This window comes from Mchenga conophoros, linkage group LG8 (assembly GCF_057382185.1).
Source record: "Mchenga conophoros isolate Kocher_MC1m ecotype Shallow Benthic linkage group LG8, M_conophoros_male_GT1.1, whole genome shotgun sequence".
NCBI lineage: Eukaryota > Metazoa > Chordata > Actinopteri > Cichliformes > Cichlidae > Mchenga > Mchenga conophoros.
In genome coordinates, this window is record NC_140533.1 from 28,765,074 (window position 1) to 28,785,346 (window position 20,273).

The following is a 20,273-nucleotide window of genomic DNA, read 5'->3' on the forward strand; positions in this document are numbered from 1 at the left end:
TGATCTTATGAGCCCTAGGCTCTTTTAAATCAATTTCATTAATTCCATCTTAATAGTTTTATATTGGTCATCATCTGGGTTAACCATAATTGGTATGTCTATTTTTTCTTTTCTAATATAATATTGTATAATATCTATCCATTCATTTTCCACTGCTGGTTTGGAACACAGGGGCAGCAGTCTGAGCAGAGAAGCCCAGACTTCCCATCTTTCCATAATTGTTTAGAAGAAATTATCTGTATTCTGGCAATACAACAAAGCAGATAAATAAAGGGTATAAATATTACTAAGTGTAAAGTGCTATTCACTTGTTTACACACACCTGTATAATTTAAGAACTTTTTAAAGATTCTAATATTTCAAATAATAATAGACAAGATAAGAGAGCGAGACACCCAATGACTCTTTGGGAGGAGAAGGTTTAACTTCCATACAAAAAAGGGTTTTTTTAAGCCTAATTTTCAGCACAGTTTGCAAATGTTTTTAACAGATCTTATTAACACTTTTAAACTGGTAGTTTGGTAAGATGTTCTCCGACTTATAGTAGGAGGTAATTTTATCATAACAACAGGAAGCAGGAATCCAAAAATTAATCTTGCAAAAGTTAGTAATCCTTTGTAATCTTTGCCAGTAATGTAACAGCAAGAATAGACAAAGCAGTTTTTACACAGTTTTGTGGAAATACTTTACATTTCTTTAATCTCCAGCAAACACAAATATCTCACTTACCTACATCCTTCTTGACTTGTGTCTGCACTAATTCTGATATAGCTGATGGTGAAATAGGGGCCACCTTATCAAGATCTTTGGGTTCCTCGGGTGGAAGGCTCTTTGTGTGAACACTTTTGTGTCTTTTCAGATCCCACAGATGTGAAAAACCTTTACTGCAAACATCACAAGCAAAGGGTTTCTCTCCTGTGTGGACTCTTATGTGTCTGTCGAGACTGTACTGATGTCTAAATATGTTTCCACAAATATTACAACTAAAGGGTTTCTCTCCTGTGTGAATTCTCATGTGAGTCTTAAGATGGGATTTTTGATGAAATCGCTGTTCGCAAATATCACATCCAAATATTTTCTTGCTTGTGTCAACTACATTTTCCTCCAGTCTGGAAACTTTCTTATTAACCAAACAGCTGGCAGAGTTTTCTGCTGAATGACTTTTCTTGTGCCTCTGAAGAGATCGCTTGTAGAGGTATTGTTTATCACACTCAGAGCAGCTAAAGAATGGAACATCTGCCTCGCAGTGGTCCTTGGTCAGTCTTTGATGAAGCTGTGAGAGGCTGGCCTCCTTCAAACCATTAAGCTGCTCTCCTTCTTGACTGGTGATGAGTTTCGCTTGTTTCTCCTTCACGTCAAGGAGGTCTGGGTCCTTCTGCTCCAGACTGGGGTTTGAGGAAACACCTTCATCAACCTGGATAGCTGCAGGACACATTCAAACAAATGCACATTATGGAGACCTGGTGTAAGTATACATATCCTCAGCAGCTTTAATATATGAAATAAAATGAACAACAAATTGTTGCTGATCTATTTTGTGGATTTTAACAACAAAACTGGACGAAGTCTTTTACCCTGGTTCCACCAGTTGTCTTTTAATTAGCTAGTAATCATTGTTGGATTACAAATTATAACAAACTTTGGATCACATAGCATCAAATGCATTTGTAAATAAATATTTTATTACAATTTTCTTTTTTTTTTCTTCTTCCAGCTGCTCCCTTTAGGGGTGCATAGAAGATCATCTCACCCTATCCCAGCATCCTTCTCTGTCACATCACCCCCTCTGCACATCCTCCTTCACCTCCCCTGTGGTCTTCCTCTTTTGCACCTGCCTGGCAGCTCCATCTTCAGCATCCTTTGTCCAGCTTATCCACTATCCCTCCACTGTCTACCACCTTTTTGTCAGTCCCACCATCTCCAAATGATACTTCCATCACAAATCACCCCTGACACTTGCCTTCAACCACTCCACCCTGCCTGCACTCTCGTCTTCACCTTTGGGTGGCTGACCCCAGGTATTTAAACTCATCTATCTTTAATACCTGTGCTCATTGCAGGTTCACTTTTCCATGTCTCCTTCTTATTCACACATTCCTTTCATTATATTGCTCTTCAGAGCATAAGACCACCACTCCATGCTCTCTTCCGCCTGGTAGCTACTCTCACAATGATCACAATGCCATCTGCAAACATACAAATTGGAAATGAAAATACCACTATCTTTTTTAAAATTGTTTTAAGGACATCACCTGCACCTGGTAGTATCAGAAGGCTGCGTTCAGAACAAGATACAAAATAAAATGAAAAAGAAGGATAAAAAATCTGAACCCATGCAGGTTAGGTTAACTGGGGATTATAACCTGGCCACAGATGGGAAGCACTTTATGAATGTATTAAATGTAGCTGTGCTTTGGGTGGTGCTTTGCATTATTAGATGGATATAAAAATGGATATTTCTGCACTTTTACAGGTGTGGCTACATGCATACTATGCGTTTGTGTTTGTAATCATACAAATATACATACATACATAGGCTACGAAGGCATCTCAGACTACAGGTAAAAATGTAAATCTGCTGTTCTGTTTTATTGTGCATTTTAAAATATGAAATCAGTTTGGCAGACATAGCAAATTTTACTGTGTAAATTTTACTGTAGAGTAAGTGCTGCCGTTGTTGTCATTAGGGTTTGCTCATATTTAAAATTTGGCAAAAGGTTTCTTAACACTGAAACATCATTTCCTCCTATGAAAACATGTTTCTGGGTCCACACAGAATCACAGGCACATCGTTAATATTATTTTCACTGCTGGCCTTTTTCTAAACTGTGTCTCACTGGTGCTTCCATTGACATCCACATTAATCTGACTTATGAATCCATTCCCTTTGGATTTGTGATTCAATTAGGTCTAAGTCCCAAACCTTAAATGGCACTGACACTGGAAAAATTACCGAGCCTTCCTGAAGAAAGTGCTGTCATACATTAAAGAAACAGCACTGGGAGAAATTGTTATTTAAATGGTATTTAACCAAGAGTATGAGGAAAGTTAATCCCTTACCTTGTCTGTTTCTGATGGCTAGCTGCTCCATTTCTGATGTGGCTGGTTTAGATTTGAGCAACCTCAAATAGACTCCTCTTGATTTACCGGGTACAAATTTCCTAACTTCTGTGTGGATGTTCATGTGTCTCTTTAAAATTCCTGGCTGTGAAAATCTTTTATTACAAACATTACAACCAAATGGCTTTTCTCCCGTGTGGACTCTGATGTGTGTCTTCAGATTTCTCTTACAGTTAAAGCTCTTGCCACAAACATCACAACCGAAAGGTCTCTCTCCTGTGTGGATTCTCATGTGTGTCTTGAAATGCATCCTCTGTGCAAATCTTTTACCACAAACACTACAGCTGAAAGGTTTCTCTCCCGTGTGGATGCGTTTGTGTCTCTTTAGATCACCTAGATGTGAAAATCTTTTATGACAAACATCACAGTCGAATGGTTTCTCTCCTGTGTGGACTCTCTTGTGCGATTTCAGAATCCTCAGTCGTGAAAAGCTTTTACTACAGACGTCACAAAAAAATAGCTTCTCTCCCGTGTGGCTTCTCATGTGCGTCTTTAAATGTACACTCTGTGTAAACTTTTTATCACAAAGGCGACAGCCAAATGGTTTCTCTCCGGTGTGAATTCTCACATGTGTCTTAAGGTTACACTGATGTCTAAACTTTCTTTCACAGATATTGCAACTAAATGGTTTCTCGCCAGTGTGGACTTTCATGTGCACCTTAAGATTCACATTCAGCTGAAACCTTTGTCCACAAACATCACAGCCAAATGGTTTCTCTTCTGTTTGAACTGTCCCCTGTGAATCTGCATTTTGGTTCACTCCAGAGCTTTTGTCACCGACATCGCAGTTTGAAGCTCTTTTCCCTGACTTCAGTCTGATGTGTCTCTGAAGTGACCAGTCATGGAGAAACTGCTTACCACACTCAAAACAGATAAAGGGCTTTTTGGCATCACTATTTGTACCTGACTCTTCACTATCTTCACTTTCAGGTTCAGGTTCTGTCAGGGGTTCCTGCCAATCATCAGCTTCATACAAGTCTGAACGTTTTACATTAATATTGGGTTGTAAATTATTATTTGGATTCAGGTTTGTGGCTGGTTCTGGCTCTTTGTAGTCCTTTCCATCACCTTCTGCTTTAATCTGTTTGACTGAGCTGCTGGTTGAAGGCTCGGCTTCTCTGTTGTCTTCAGCTGGTGTTTGATGAAAGTGTAGGAGGTGAGGTTTCTCTTCATCATCTTCATTCTTTACACAAACAGCAGTGATGGGGAAACTGGTGATATCAGCTTTCTGTAGACCACGAAACTGCTCTCCCTCCTGGCTGGTCAAGAGTTCCTCTTCTTCCTCCTTTATGTGGAGGAGGACCAAATCCTGCTGATCATGACTTGAGCTCTCTTCTTTAAGTAACAACATCTGCTGGACATCTGCAGGCAACATTGAAACACACATTTATATTATGGATAGATGTGACTACATTCACACTTTTATCCAGCAGCTTAAATATGATTGAAAGTTGTCACCCGTTTAGAAAGAATTTATAATAATTTAATAATCAAAAATCACTAAAACGTTTCCATCTCCATTCAGATTTCATTACCCAAAAAGTAATCCTATAACACACTAATACCACAGAACGCATTGCCAGTCCATGAATCCAGCTATGACCTCACATTAAAACAGGTGTATCATCCTGCCTGACAATATTTCTGAACAATATTTTAATATATTTAAAAAAGGCTGAAGGGAAGAAGACAACAGAAGGACAGGTACTGAAATACTCCACCCCCTCATATAAAAACATTTGCATTATTTATTTATTAGATATTTCTTCATGGAGCTCTTTAATTTATTCACTTTGTATGACAAGAATTCTTTTAAATCTTTGACTAATATTTTTCATTTTTTTTCCAGTGAGAAAAAATTGTAACTTGTTGCAGCTGTAGGGATGTCCTGAATCCTGTTTTAAAATTTCTTCATCAACAAAGGACAAGCTGTGATCGGGAGAGAGCTACATGCTGTGATGAATTCATCACCTCGCTGTACTGGAGGTGTGTTTCACCTTCCCCCAAGTATCCTTCAAGACTTAATTAGCTCAGCATTTGAGCCATGACTGCAGTCACACATGGTCCAGTACACAAAGAGAAATATTTTTTCTTTCATGTTTTGGCAACTAAACTTTATTGATAACTGTAGTTCACTCTGGCTCTTGACTGAAATGTACAAAACTGAGGAGAAAAGAAAAAAAGAGAAGACATTAACACATTTTTAACAGGTTCCCAAATTCCATTGTGCCCAGTGCTGGAAAAAACCTAAATGATATCCAGAAAGGACAAAATTTTGAATTACATATCAGAGTAGTGTGTTAAAAGAAAAGAAAAAAAATATCTGTCTTACCGAGACCTGTCCTAACTTGTGTTGGTGCCGTGTCTGATGTGGTTGGTGCAGATATCGGGGACAGCAGCCCTTGGAGGTCACCCAGTTGATGGCTCTTTCTTTGAGGCATCTCTATTCCACTGACAGTTTTCAGGTACAAATGTCTGAAAGTGTAATTAAACAGACATCAGTATTTTAATATCAACTGTATATCTGTGCAGATATAACTGACTGATCACTTGCATAAAAAACACTGTGTCAGCTCTCTGTGTGTAAAACATCCTGTGGCGGGGTGTGGTTTGTGGCTCAGGTGCAGCATACGGCTGGAGCAGTTGGTTCATGGTGCCGTGTCAGGGGAGGCTGATACACACCTGAGCTCCAACAGCTGATTATGTCTCCCCTGTAAAAGATGTGCTGGGACCTGAGGTGGTATCGTGTGTGTGTGTGTGTGTGTGTGTGTGTGTGTGTGTGTGTGTGTGTGTGAGTGAGTGGCAGCTGGAAAGTTAGAAAGCTATATGCATGACGGAAGCATGTTTTTTTCTTGCTGTTAATAATTATGATCAGTTAAAATATTTAGATTTTTTTTTTCAGAGCACCTTATATAATACACCCTCCCTGCCACCCCTGTCATCAACAGCTGAATATATTCAATATTTCTTTGACAGTGTATAATAAATTTATAATATTGTACATGTACTTTGCCACATTATCCAACACGAATCTAGAATAACAGTAAAGTTAGTCAATTACTTTGTACTTATATGCAGATACTTTTGTTGCATTCATATTTAGGCTTGTGCACTGTATTTGCATAAATGAGTTTTAATGTTGGCTGTGAAATTCCCAGAAATTTTGTCTCGCCAACAATATTGAGAGACTTTGCAGATGAGTTCTCGACCGTCCTGACTGTTTTGATTTATTAATTAGAAATATGAATAGATATTGAAAACACTTGTGCAACAGGACTGGTAATTGTTCGTTTGGCTGTCATGTTTGGCTGATTTGAGCTACGGAGATTTTGGGTGGGGTTTATTTGCAGTAATAGCCGTGGGCAGAGCAGTGACACCTCGGCGGGTCTTTTTCCTTCATTTTCAGCGCAAATATTTGTATATTTTCTCTCTCGTCGCTAATTATGCTCATAGCAGACTGTAGAAATACCTGCTGAGCAGCAAACTGGTAACTTCCGCGTCACTGTGGGAACAGCTGTGGTGCAGCTGTGGGAGAGCCGCACTGGTTCCTGCGTTTGACGCTTCTTCCTATTTTCGCTCCTTTAATGTCCACAGTTGTCGTTTTTCTGTGGGTTAAATATGAAGTATTGCATGCAGTTGGTAAAACGTGGAAAAATAAAAACACTTCGAAAGGACCGACACTTTTCTGTGGCTCCGTCCGTCCTTTGTTTTGTTCCCCCTCGCAATACAGTACAACAAACCGAAAGTTCCTACACACGCCTTTTTTAGTTTCCTGCTGCAGTGATCGTGTACTTTATAACTCCAGCATTCCTGAAGCGACATTAATTATTGATAACTTTAAGTCTTACACGTTGTTCATATTTCATATTTTCACAGTTTGGTGTGGATCAGTTTTGACCCAGTTCAAGAATTCCATCCTAATAAATATGTAAACTAAAATCTTTCTTATTTAGGATGTATAAAGAGCCTATCTGACATTAATAAATGAAATTCAGTGATTCTTTTTAGGTTTAAAAGCATTTGTTTCTGGAGAAAAACATCTGTTATCACATAATTTCATGTCCTGCTTTGTTCTTTTGCCGTCAGAATTATTGTCTAAAGGCAAAGAAAGATGCCCAACGGATTTACTTTACCAAATGGACTATCCCGGCCTTGCCGTATTGGTCTATTTGATTCACCTTTGCTTTTATTGTTTATTGTATTTTATTTTCACTTGCTACACACGGGACAGACATGACTGGGGGAAAGAAAAGGGAGAAAGAAAAACAGCGGGGAAGAGGAACGGTGATAAAGGGCAAAAAACAAAAATAAACAGACAAAAAATACATATATCAATCACCTGGATCACCTGTTGAGAAAGAAAAAAGAGAAAACAAGCAAAAAAATAAAATAGAGAGAGAGCAATATAATAAACAACATGACGATGATCTATGGGAATATAATAGTAAATACTAAATATTAAACATTATTGTGCTGCACGTAGGATCAACAGCGCACAGTGTGCTTTGAGGTAGGAGCCAAAAAGGGTGTAGTTTGTGTGTGTGAGCTCCCGTGTGTACACCTGTTTTTGCACTGGCAGGGAAGATAGGCCTCCATACCATGGAGGGCCTGAGATGTCCCTTCTTTTATTTCACTACAAAGTTTAGAAATTACATTTAAAAAGAACAAAGAAAACAAAATAAATATATACAAAATACAATGCTACTCCCTTAAACGCAAACACTGCACAGGAGGGAGCTGCAGAGGTTTGCGCTCTCTGAGTGGTTTTTGTATTAGATATTGTGTCACCATTAATCACAGTGTCAACATTTCTAACATTAACTTTTTCGACTACAAAAGCAAACACATTTTTTAAGACAACCTTTAGAGATAAAAATAAATAAATAAAAATGGTTCATCAGTTAATGGTCAAAATCTCTCTTTTGGAGAGGGTCCTGTCGGTCCAGACTCCAGGGCTACTCCTCTTTCTTCTTTCATTTGCAATATCTGCTGGACATCTGCAAGTTACACAGATCTTCATCAGATTCAATATTGTCTAAAAGCTTGCACTATAAGTTGTTTACCTTTATCGAGAAAACAATAAAAAGAAATGAACTTTTCACAGATTGGCTGTGTGCCCATGTGCCACATACATTATAACTAATGTATGAATTTCAGATACTCCTGATCTCAACGTGTTATATGTATAAAGCACACCTGTCCACAGAGTCAGTTTCTTACATTCCAATCTCTCCACCAACCTGATGTCAGGGTTGCAAATCTGGAGCCAGAATAATAAACTCCATCTGATCCATCACTTGTAGATTCCGTCTTTTAGCTCCAATCAAAAATCAAACTTTTCAAAAAGATCTTTTGAGTAGTTTGTTGAGTTTAGTGAGCAGAGCCACAAAGTTAAGCAACCCCGGGATGTAGAGCCTTGAATACAAGCAGCAGACAGACACTTGCCTACTCTACCCTAATCTTAACCCTCGAGTTGCTCTTTTCTGGGGATTTTTCCCAGACCTTATCATCCATCTTCATTACTGTCAATTTGACAGGTTTACAGCTGAGTTTAGCGCATAGTGTCAGGAATAATGGTTGCTATGCCAGCCTTACAAGAAGAAGTAATTAATCCCTGTCAAGAAGATGGAGCTCCCTCAGCTCAGCTCCAACCAGAAGTAAAAGGCCTAAAATTCAGCCTTTATGGGTGTAATAGAGCACAGAGTGATTTTTATGTGTGTGCTTTTGCTGATAGTTTTTCCTGCTTTAATCAAATCAGAAATCTAATCAAGAATCAATAAACTTAAATAAGAATAGAATCATTGCAATTAGCAATGTTTAAATCTTTCAATCCAGACTGTGTGTGTGTGCGTGCGTGCGTGCGTGCGTGCGTGCGTGCGTGCGTGCGTGCGTGCGTGTGTGTGTGTGTGTGTGTGTGTGCATCTGTGCAGCTGTGACCTTGAGTTTGTGTATATGTGTGAGGGAAGTGGAGCAGGCAGAAAGAAAGAGAAATAGAAAGGTTTTTGATTTTATTACACATGAACAACCAGAAGGAGTATTCAGAAATGAAAAGTGCTTCCGTAGACTGAAGCAGCCAGCGATCAGCGTATGTAGAAATCTGTAACTGCATGAATTACTGTGGTTTGACATATTTCCCAAACAGAGATGACAGGGTTTTATAAGAAAGATCAATAGTATTTGAGCCTTCACGATTCTGTCACAAATTACCATCTTGTTATCTTTATAGAACAAAATGTAGTTTACAATGAGTAAAATATTTAAGTATAGACTTACAGATGTGCATGTGAAAGTTTATGATATTTGAATGTGGGTGTATTTCAATTCACTTCTCATAAAGGATTATACCTTTCTCTACTTTCGGATTATAAGAAAATAAAATGCCCTGCAATGTATTTTACTTCTTCTTCTTCTGGTGATCAGCGAGTGAGGTCGTCCACGAAGCCAATACGTTGCTGTGGGTAACGCAGGGTTTCCATCTTGGTCAACGATGCACTTCCAGGCCTTGTGATCTGTGGCCTTGACCTTTGCTTGGATGAGGGTTAGACGTCGTTGTTTAAGATCATCTTCAGTTTGCTTGATCCAAATCTTCTTGGGCGCATCGTGCTTGATTCTCCAGTGGGCGGAGCGCTGCTGCAGCAGAGGGCGGAGTGGCATGCGATGGTTGCTCATGCGGCAGATGTGGCCAAACCATTGCAGTCATCGTTTCTGGATCAGCTCTTCCATCGAGGGCTGATGGTGACATTGACTACGTATTGCGCCGTTGCTGAGATGGTCACAGAGGGACACAGTGTATTTAACTAATTCCCTGAACTTAACTGGGTCATTCAGATTTAATTTGAGCTAATGATCAAATATGTTAGAAGCAATTTTGTATATAATTTATTATTCTATATCCAGGCCAAAGCTGTAGCTTTTATTCTTTCCTTTAGATGACAAAGTTTACTACAAGATGAAATAACTGATGGTCTCCAACAGGCTACACCAGCTCCAGACACAAGAACAAGGAAGGTTTGTCAGTTTTAGTTTCCTTATTTCTAGAATAACTAATCTCAGAGTGTTTGTGTGACAGCACCGATGTGTTTGATAGGCTACCTCTCTTTAATAAAAACTGAACTTGTTGTACTTCCTTGGCAGTATTTGTGCTCTGTTGCTTTTTTTCTCCTCCCGAAGCGAGGTTCGAACATTGGCCCAAATAAATACCTGAAGGATGGAAATAAAGTATCCTACATTGCTACTATTGATCTGATATCAGTACCAATGGTTTTGATACTACTGATATTTGGATCAATCTGCTTCTAGTATCCATTAGAACACCTATGCCCTACAAAATGGGTAAGGCTATTTCACTCATGTAAGCATCGTTTCTCAAAGTTTTAATATTAAATGTTACTGTTTTTTACCTTACTTTAAAAAAAAAAATTACTAAAAGAGTGAAGTGATTCCATCCAAAAAGATGGAAATGTAATGGGAACTTTGCATTTAATCTTATTTAACCGGTTCATACAATGATGAAACGAAACTTGCAGTCAGCTGTGTTCAAGGTCATGATACACGTTTTGAGGCTTTCTTATCAAGTAAACATGGAAAGACTGCAAGTACAAAGGAGCTGTCATGAAACGCGTTCGTGCTGTGTTTATCCTTTTCCAAAGATTTCATCAATAAATCTCAGAAAGACAGTTTGGTTTCAACTCTCAGTTTATTTTTCCACAACACTGAGCAATAAGTTATTTCTGTTTGTGTCTTTAGCAGTGTTGTTGCTAGTTCACTGACTAATCCTGAGGTCACATCGCCCGCCCTTTTTGGTTTTCAGTCTGATTCAGTTAAAATGAAGCTGAACTCGATTCCTGACAAAAACACAGATATATACGACGCGTTGTGAATGTGCAGACAGATTAGAACATCCAAAAATCCAGGTGTTAATAAATTATAAAAAAAATTAAAATTCATTATGATATGAAGAGAGACATTTAAAGAGGTCACCTTCCCGAACGCAGGATACAAAAGAGGACAGTGCAGACTGCAAGAGTATAAAAATGTGGAACCATATTTACAATTTACTTCATTATACTTTATGTTTTCCTTCACATAAATAAAGACCATCGACAACCAGGTTTTATTTTTAATGACTAAAATGAGAGCATGATGGGGTCTAGCCAGCCTTAGCTATGCCTTTGTCCACAAAGATCACTTAAACAGCATTAATACCACACATTACATACCAGTACCACATGGTCCACCAAAAGTGAACTAACGTCTCCACAACACTAAAGGTCACAGTACAAAACACTCAGGTCATTATTCAAAATGCATCCATAATAACAACATGATGCTGATGTATGACCACTCAGAGCCTTTAAACAAGCCCACAACAGACTGACACCAGAGTTTGTACAAACTTTGGTTTTATTTTAAATGACTAAATATTCTCTGGTAAAAAATGACAGCCAGGAGAGCCCAACAGCCAACCTCAGGCATGTCTTTAGTCACACCTTGTTAGGTGCAAACAGTTACTGATTACTGCTGCTGCAGAGGGGTGTGACATTCAGAACTGGGAAAAATTGGTGAATAAAATCGCACCACAGTGAACAAATACCCTTACACTACTGGTAGCATGAGGCAAAACCTAGATCCTACAAAAGTTGCACAGGTACTCCAACTCCTCCAAGATGGCACATTAATACGTGTCTACCAGTACAGAGACCTGGACAGGGACAGAAATAAGATCTGCTCCTTTGTGCAAGGAGAAACAGGATGAGCACTGCCAGAGATACAAAATGACCTCCAGCAGGTCACAGCAGGTGTGAATGTCTGATCAAACAAAGACCCAGCTGACACCCTGTGATTTTCACAGATGAGAGCAGGTTCACCATGAGGACATGTGACTGATGTGAAAGGGTCTGGAGAAGCTGTGGAGAACGCTATGCTGCCTGTAACATCGTCCAGCATGACTGGTTCAGCGGTGGTCTGGGGAGGCGTATCCCTGGAGGGACGCACAGACCTCTGGCATGTATAAAAGCACGTGCGGAACGTACAAACGACTGAGCATCATTTTGAGTTGCTGCAGCAAAATTATGTCACTTTGATTTTCAGGCACTCTTTCATTCCTCACACACTACATAGTTCATATGAGTATAAATATTGATCCTTGTTCCTTAAGTTTTTTTGAGCAGTGTATTAGTAATGTAACATTAAGTCATGAGATCACAGTTAATCTTTCACTGCATGCAAATGGTTTATTGCCTTGTTCCTCATATGTCTCTTTAGGCTTCCCTCGCGGGTAAATTTTTGTCCACAAATGTCACAGCCAAATGGTTTCTCTCCCGTATGAACCCTCTTGTGCCTTTCAAGATTACCCTCTCGGTTAAATTTCTGTCCACACAAATCACAAGCAAATGGTTTCTCTTCAGTGTGGACGCTCCTGTGCCTGTTCCGAGCCCCTACCTGTGAAAACCTCTTACCACAAACACCGCAGGCGAATGGTCTCTCCCCCGTGTGGACCTTCTTGTGTATCTTAAGATTTCTGTTGCAGTTAAACCTCCTACCACAAATGTCACAACCGAACGGTCTTTCGTCTGAGTGGCCTCTCATGTGTATCTTAAGATTTCTTTCACAGTTATATCTTCGACCACAAACGTCACAACCAAACAGTTTCTGATCTGTGTGGATTCTCCTGTGAGTCTTCATGTGGATCCTCCATTTAAATCCTTTCCCACACACATCACAACTAAAAGGTCTTTCTTCAGTGTGAACCATGATGTGTTTCTTAAAATGTGACTTCTGCTTAAATTTTCTACCACAAACACCACATCCAAATGGTTTTTCTCCTGTGTGAACTCTTTTGTGTATTTTCAGATTTCCCTCGCCATTAAATCTTTTACCACAAATGCCACAGCCAAACGGTTTCTCTCCTGTGTGGATTCTCATGTGCCTTTTAAGATTATACTGATCTCTAAACCTTTGTTCACAAAGACTGCAGCCAAATGGTTTCTCTCCTGTGTGGACTTTGATCTGTAAATCTGCAGTTTGCTTCACTGGAAAACATTTCTTATTGGTGAAGCTGCCCAAAGAGGCTTTTCCTGAATGGCGTGTCACGTGTCTCTGAAGAGACCACTTGTACTGAAACCGTTTACCACACTCAGAGCAGATGAAGGCTTTGGCCCTGCCCTTCTTACAGTCACTGTCACTTTCTTCAGTTTCAGATCCAGAATCCGACAAAGGCTCCTGCCAATCATCTGTGTCATCATCCTCATCATCAGCACCAATACTGACTTCAGTTTCACCAGAGGTAAAAGTCTTTGCATCGGTGTTTTGCTGTAACAGGTTATTTGACTCCGGGTTCCCAGCTGGCTCTGCTCCTTCACTGTCCTCTCTGTCAGTTTCTGTTTTGATTTTTGTTGAGCAGCTGATTTGACGCCTCTCTGCCTCTGCGTTGTCTTCGGTTTGGCTATGAAGAAGCTGTGTGCACGGAGGTTTCTCTTCTTCATCTTCACTCTTCACAACAACATGAGAGAATGGAAGTGTGGCGTTATCAGCCTCCTGTAGACCGTTAAGCTGCTCTCCATCCTGACTGGTCAAGAGTTCCTCCTGTTCCTCCTTAATGTGGAGCAGGACTGAGTCCTTCTGGTCCTGCTCGACCTGCTCGTCCTCTGAAGGGAAAACTAAAACAACAAAAACATGCATACATTTAATATTTAAAACATTAGCAGAGATTCTCTGGAGTTTAATAATATTTTAAGGAGCAAACATTTCATGGACAAGCATTTGTCTGCCTTTACGCTATTTAGACAATAATGACTATGAACTCTGACACGTCTTTCTCTATTAATGTCTGAGGTGTATCTAAGGTGTCTCTGTGGCTGGAGGACTGCATTTACTCGCCACAGTCTAGAATGTAAAAAGACTGCTTCTTTGTCAGTATACCAGACCACATCTACTATCACGACTGGAAAAACTGGGGTAAAGATAATGCAGTTACAGATTAATTTAATTACAATTTCATGCAGTTTTGTAACATTTTACTGTTTTACCAAAAATGTACATTTTTTCTATGCTTATAGTCTAAAATGAAGGCAAACAAATGTGTGCGTCTTTTACCCAGACTTTTCCTGGTGTGTATCTGCGCTGATTCTTCTGATTTGACCAGTGTGGGAGACACAAAAATGTCATCTCTGGGCTCATCAGGGCGAAGATTTTCTATTTCAGACACTCCGCTTTGTACTTTTGAATACAGCTGCCTGAAACATGAATATCAATCATTAATATTAGTATTTCTTACAATTGGCAAACCTTGGGCATGAATGTAACTAACTCATCACTGGTGCAAAATATATATGCAGTATACAAGTGTGTACCACAACTCTGTACAATGGGGTCACATGTCCAATTGACTGGATTTATTTGTGAGAGACTAAATATGTCTGAGCTTAAGATCCACAGTTAGGTCCATAAGTACTTCTGCACACCAAGAGAGCGGATTTTAAGTCAAACAGTGAAAAAGAGTTTCTCTTTCACTTGACCTAAGACTGACTAGATTCGAGCCTCTGCATCAAAGTCAAAGTCAAAGCCAAATGTATTTATATACAGTAGCACATTTAAAACAACAACTGTTGACTAAGGTGCCGTACATTTAAGATAATCAAAAGAAATAAAAACAAGAAAAAGGAGGATAAAATGAGAACGTTTGAGTAAATAAGACAAATAAAAGTAGTACAAACTCATTCTGATGTAAAAGCCAAGGAATAAAAGTGGGTTTTCAGACGGGTTTTGAAAGTGTCTGAGGTTGGGGAGGTCCTGATGTGAAGGGGGCAGTCACAGCAAAGGCCCGGTCTCCTCTGTGCTTTAAACTGGACCTCGGGACAGCTAGGAACATTTGATCCGCAGAGATCAGAAAGGTATGAGGGTGCTAACCTGTGCAACGCCTTAAAAAACAAATAATAAAATCTTAAAATCCAATCGAAATCTAACTGGCAACCAGTGTAAGGATGCTAGTATGGGAGATATGTGGCCTCGCTTGTGTGTGCCAGTTATTAACTGTGCTGCAGTGTTTTGGACCAGCTGCAGACGGCTAACTGATTAAAGACTACTACAAAAGTCGAGGCGAGATGAAACGAAGGCATCGACATCTCTCTCAAAGTCTCTGAAACAGAGGAATGGCGTCACTTTTGCAAGTAGCTGGAGATGAAAGAAACTCGTCTTGATTACAGCATTAATCTGTTTATCAAACGTTAGATTACAGACAAAAATCACTCCTCTTTTTTCTAAAGGGCCAGTGTAGTAGTGGTCACAGGGACCAAACACAATCACCTCTGTTTTCTGTTCATTCAAGTTAAGAAAGTTTAAAGCCTTAACGTCCTCCAAACAATCTAGTGAAACCTTCAGAGGACTCACAAATTCATGTTTCAGTGGCTGGTAAACCTGTGAGTCGTCTGCATAACAATGGAAAGAGATGTCATGTTTTTTTTTTAAATGAACCCATAGGGAGCATGTAAATTGAAAGAAGGACTGGGCCAAGAATGGACCCCTGGGGGACCCACAAGAAAGTGAGGTTTTTGAGGACGATGTATCTCCAATCTACCCTGAGACCATTAACTGTGCGTCTTCCCCGGTCATTCTCCCAACTTTCCCATTTTCTCTCTCCACTGTCCGACTGCAATCAAGGCTGAAAAGCCCCCAATATATATATTTTAAAAAGTGCCACTGTCTAAAACCTAACTGTATATTACACTTAGAGCACATTATAAATAAAACGTGATGGTTTTACACTCAAACTCTGAACCTGCTGAAGGGAAAGTTACACGTTCAGACCAGGTTGCCGTGGTGATCCAGCCACATAAAGAGACAGCAACCTTTGTGGATCCTCTGACTTTAAGCTTGACATACTTTGCTAACCCATTTATCTCTCTTCCTCTGGTAGAGACAGGGTTGCCTCTCAGAATATGTGACAAAGAGCAGACTTCGGAGTTCATTATATTTAATTTGATTTCTTCTTCTTAATTTGTCTGCTCCCTTTAGGGTTCACCACAGTGCATCATCTGCCTCCATCCCATCCTGTGCCAGCATCCTTTTTCTGTTTCACTAACCCACTACATGTTGCTCCTTCACTGCATCCACAAATCTTCTCTGAGGTCTTCCTCTTTTCCTTCTTGTCTGGCAGCTCCATTTTTTACATCCTTTGTGCAAAATATCCACTCTCCCTCCTCTTCACCTCTCCAAACCATCTCAGCCTCGCCTCTCTAACTCTGCACTGTCACTCTGATGGACTCAACATCAGCTCGGCCTCACAGGCCCACAAAACCTTTATACAGGAAGTTGATTTTGGTTCTGTGAATAAAAAGTCCTAATCTCTGATCCTTTGAGTCTTACCCAGTAGATATTGCAGAGTTCAGCTGATGTGGGTGAGAGGACTCGTCCAGTATTAACTACCTCAAAATCGTCCAGGTGTCTTCCCTGCTAACCCTGAAATGAAGCGACCTGAGTAGCCCTGCAGGTCAAATCCTATCAGCCCCACCTGTTAATGGTAACTCCCCTATTGATCGTTTCACTTCTAACTCCTGTGATGATTTTAGTGGCCTGGACAGAAGGCTCCAATAAAATGATGCACACTTCAATCTCTTTCTACCCGGCTTGAAGGACACACCGTCTCCAAACCATCAGATCTCACTGCCATCTGTCACAAATCACCCCGACACTCGTCTCCACCCAATCCACCCTGCCTGCCCTGTCTTCTTCACCTCTCTTGCACCGTCTGTTCCTTTGAATGGTTGACCTCAGTCATTTGTTTAATTCATCCTGTTCCCAGCTTTCTTGTTTACATTGTTTAAAAACTTGTAAAGACAACTAAATGAACATGATTGCTATTAATCTTAGTTTGAGAAACTCAGCCCTGCATCATTTGTAGGTACACAAAAAACCAAAACATGTTAATGACCCAGAGATTTGTGCGTGAGACATTCATATGCACAGTTTATGAATGAAGCACATCGCCCACGGTTGTGCTTTCACACACGTGTGACATGACAGGAGCTATTTCAGAGCAATGACTCACCTTTCTGTCCCTCTAGAATCCTCACATTGAGAGACTGATGGAGGTTTTCCATTCATGGAACTTGATGTTGTGACTCTGCTCTCATAACTGCAAAAACAAAAGCAAATTAAGAGTTTCAAGAGCTACACGACTCATCTGCATAACACGGAAATACCAGCTGTGACCTAACCCAGCCATAATAGGGTGAAAATCGGGATACATGCTAGAGAGACTGCCAGGTTGCAAGGCTACATTCACACCTGAGCATAATTTAGAATCAGAGGTTAACCTAACATGCATGTCTGTGGACTGTGGGGAGAAGCAAAGGAAGAGAATAGAGAGAAAGGCTCCGGCTGGCCGGTGAATTCAAACCCAGCATCGTGCCAACGCTGAGCCCCTCACCCACAGCACATAGTCTGATCACTGCAGGCCACAATGACCCTCAGGCCATCGGCAAATGAAAAGAGTGCTCCTGATAACAAGCACGACCCTGCAAACAGCAGTTTGTTTATCTGACCCTTTTCTATTTCAAGAAGTTCGGTCAGAGTTGGAGGTCATTCTCCGTGTAGCAGCAGCAGACAGCTGGTACTATTAAAAAAATGAAACACCTTGCTTCTATATTAATAAATAAGGAAACACTGAGTCTGTGTTGTAGAATAAAGGTGCTCACACCAAATATTCACTTGTAAACTGTTTCTGCCTCATATCCTGCATTTCTATATATGCTTGCACATGTTTCAATAAATCACTGCACATATGTCTCATTTTCTAACAAAATGTAACTGTTAGTACTTTTCTTTTGTTTGTTTTACATATAATTTAATATCTTTTTATCCATTTACTTTTAATTATAATTCTGAACAGTAGGATCCACAGTGTAGAGCAGCTCAGCAGTATTGTGGCGAACACATGCAAATCTCCAGGTTCGAGACTGGGAGGAGAGAGCAATCCTTGGCGAGGGTTGAGTCGTGGAGGCCATCTGCTGTAAATCAAACATGCGGATCCATCTGCTCGAGCAGCCGTCTGAGAAAAAGGGAGCAGGCAAGCAAAGCATACTCGTAGATGTGGTTGTTGTTCAGGTAATAAAGTAGAAATGACACATTGATTTGTGTGAAATTTTCATACATACTACCGAGATTTAGGCCCAGCGTTACATGTGAACATACGGGCAGATGCTTCGCTCTCCTGCAGTCTGTGCTGCAGGATGCAGGTCAGCTTGACTGACGGGCTGAGTGAGCGACTGTGACTGTGTGTGTGTGTGTGTGTGTGTGTGTGCGCCTCTGCAGGCTCCTTTCTATCCATCTCTAACCAGCAAGCAAACCAGTCACATTCATGTGTGTTTGGGACATAAATATCAGTCCAATCATGTAGCAGCACAGGTGTTAAAGGACTAGCTGACACTTTTGCTTCATCATTTCCGTGCAGTATTTAAGCATTTAAATAATTTGAATAAACTGATGATTAAATCAATCCCAACCAATGCGCGCAGATATTAATTTTACATTATTCGGTTAATTTGATCCTGTTGTTGATCTTATTTTGATGCCTACACCCTATTTTTAATCACACAGGTAGTTTAAATTACCAGTCCAGCAGAAAGGCGGCCAGTTCAGCGTCAGTCTGGAAGCATCTGTCCCTCTTCAGTGCAGCCCACCTGGAGTAAGCAAGCCCGAGATCTACCCTGGTGCTTCCCTGAGGCGTCCTTTCCAGGATTAGTTTTGCGTCTTTGTATTTTCGCTGCTCTGACGGTGAGGTCTGCAGCTCCATCGCTTTTCTTCCTCTTAAAAATGATTCTTCATCCTCAGTTTGTTTTCCAGGCTTCGGCTTTCCAAACAAAGCGATTATCCAGCTCCAGCGGCGGTTCTACAGGGACAACACAACCCCTCCATCAGGAGGGTCCACACGAACACAGAGCCGACCTTTCTTTGATGATCAACCCGATCTGTATTTTGTTCCCCCTAGCAACACCGGAGAACCAGCAGAAGGTTCCTACCTAGTGTCTGCTGGCGAAACGGTTTCCTCAGTGGGATGCATGAGGATGCACAATAAAAAGACGATGGTGAGAGGAATGTTTTCATGGGTCAAGTACAGTTCAGGGGGCCCGGTGGCGCCAGTGTCCGGCAGCCTCGCCTCGTCAGTGCGCCCCAGGGTGGCTGTGGCTACAATGTAGCTGCCATCACCAGTGTGTGAATGGGTGGATGACTGAATGTAGTGTTAAGAGCTTTGGGGTCCTTAGCGACTAAGTAAAGCGCTATACAAAAGCAGGCCATTTACCATTTACTGTACAACACATTTGTAGAATAATATTTTATGTATTTGTATGTAGTGGATACAGAATACATTATGTCGTTTCAATATATCGAGTAGTATGACATGGAACTACTTAAGCACACACACAGCACATGTGTTCTAATTGTGGTTTAACATTGTGCGTGATTAAAGGTTATTCGCATTTACAGTTTTTTAAAAGTTTTTTTAATGTAAAAAACAACAACAAGACATTACACAGGGACAAAGCATTTTAACGTCCATATTAAGAACAATAAAAACGCAAATACAGTTATTAACATACAATAAACACATATGGTTATATAACACGTGGTTATTTGTCTTTTATATACAGTATAACGCACTGTGTGAAATGTGCACAGCGCACAAAAAAATACAAGAACACATTTAAGATGCATAATGTAAAAAAAACAATTATTGTTTTACTTTTGCTGCATCCTTAGCTGTTTAATAAAACGGTTTATCTTAAATCGTAATTTATTTTCACAGTCATTACTTTTAAAAATTTATTTTCTTTATTAAAGAATAAAAACACCCCAAAAGAAGCCGTTTTCTTTCTTCAAAATACAAATTTGAGCATTAAAAAAAAAAAAACAATCCGGTGGATACTATTTTTAATCTTAAATATTCAAATCTTCCTCTGAAGATGTGTCCTGTAACAGGTCTGTGCATGTAACTATACTGAGCATCCATTTAATAAAATTAGATATAATGAAACACTGTTTATAAAGTATGCAGTTCCTCTTCTACCCACTTTTTTTTATTTAAACTTGTTTCCAAATGTTGGAATACAACATGTAAATAAAATTAGAATGAGGCCATTTGCAAAGAGTTTAAAGCC

The 20,273-nt window shown here is 40.0% G+C and overlaps 2 protein-coding genes across 2 annotated transcripts; both read right to left on the minus strand.

The window, feature by feature from the left end:
• Positions 1-240: 240 nt before the first annotated feature.
• Positions 241-6,814, minus strand: LOC146569150 (uncharacterized). The gene is made up of 4 exons (XM_085285443.1): positions 6,590-6,814; positions 5,453-5,595; positions 3,061-4,482; positions 241-1,422 (listed from the first exon to the last, which is right to left on the minus strand). The coding sequence occupies exons 2-4, from the start codon at positions 5,559-5,561 to the stop codon at positions 722-724; spliced, it is 2,232 nt and encodes a 743-aa protein (XP_085141569.1). The 5' UTR covers positions 5,562-5,595; positions 6,590-6,814; the 3' UTR covers positions 241-721.
• A 3,989-nt stretch (positions 6,815-10,803) lies between these two features.
• Positions 10,804-19,099, minus strand: LOC146569151 (uncharacterized). The gene is made up of 4 exons (XM_085285447.1): positions 18,729-19,099; positions 17,165-17,251; positions 14,215-14,354; positions 10,804-13,778 (listed from the first exon to the last, which is right to left on the minus strand). Exons 1-4 carry the CDS (start codon positions 18,908-18,910, stop codon positions 12,328-12,330), a joined length of 1,860 nt encoding a protein of 619 aa, XP_085141573.1. The 5' UTR covers positions 18,911-19,099; the 3' UTR covers positions 10,804-12,327.
• Between the last annotated feature and the right edge of the window lie 1,174 nt (positions 19,100-20,273).

Coding starts and splice junctions, on each gene's coding strand:
- LOC146569150 (XM_085285443.1), bottom strand. CDS start 5,561: ATGCCTCAAAGAAAGAGCCATCAACTGGGTGACCTCCAAGGGCTGCTG. Junction 4,483..5,452: donor ACAAGTTAGGACAGGTCTCG/GTAAGACAGATA, acceptor TGTTGCCTGCAG/ATGTCCAGCAGATGTTGTTA. Junction 1,423..3,060: donor AGCCATCAGAAACAGACAAG/GTAAGGGATTAA, acceptor TGTGTCCTGCAG/CTATCCAGGTTGATGAAGGT.
- LOC146569151 (XM_085285447.1), bottom strand. CDS start 18,910: ATGGAGCTGCAGACCTCACCGTCAGAGCAGCGAAAATACAAAGACGCA. Junction 14,355..17,164: donor GATTCTAGAGGGACAGAAAG/GTGAGTCATTGC, acceptor TTCATGTTTCAG/GCAGCTGTATTCAAAAGTAC. Junction 13,779..14,214: donor ACACACCAGGAAAAGTCTGG/GTAAAAGACGCA, acceptor TTGTTGTTTTAG/TTTTCCCTTCAGAGGACGAG.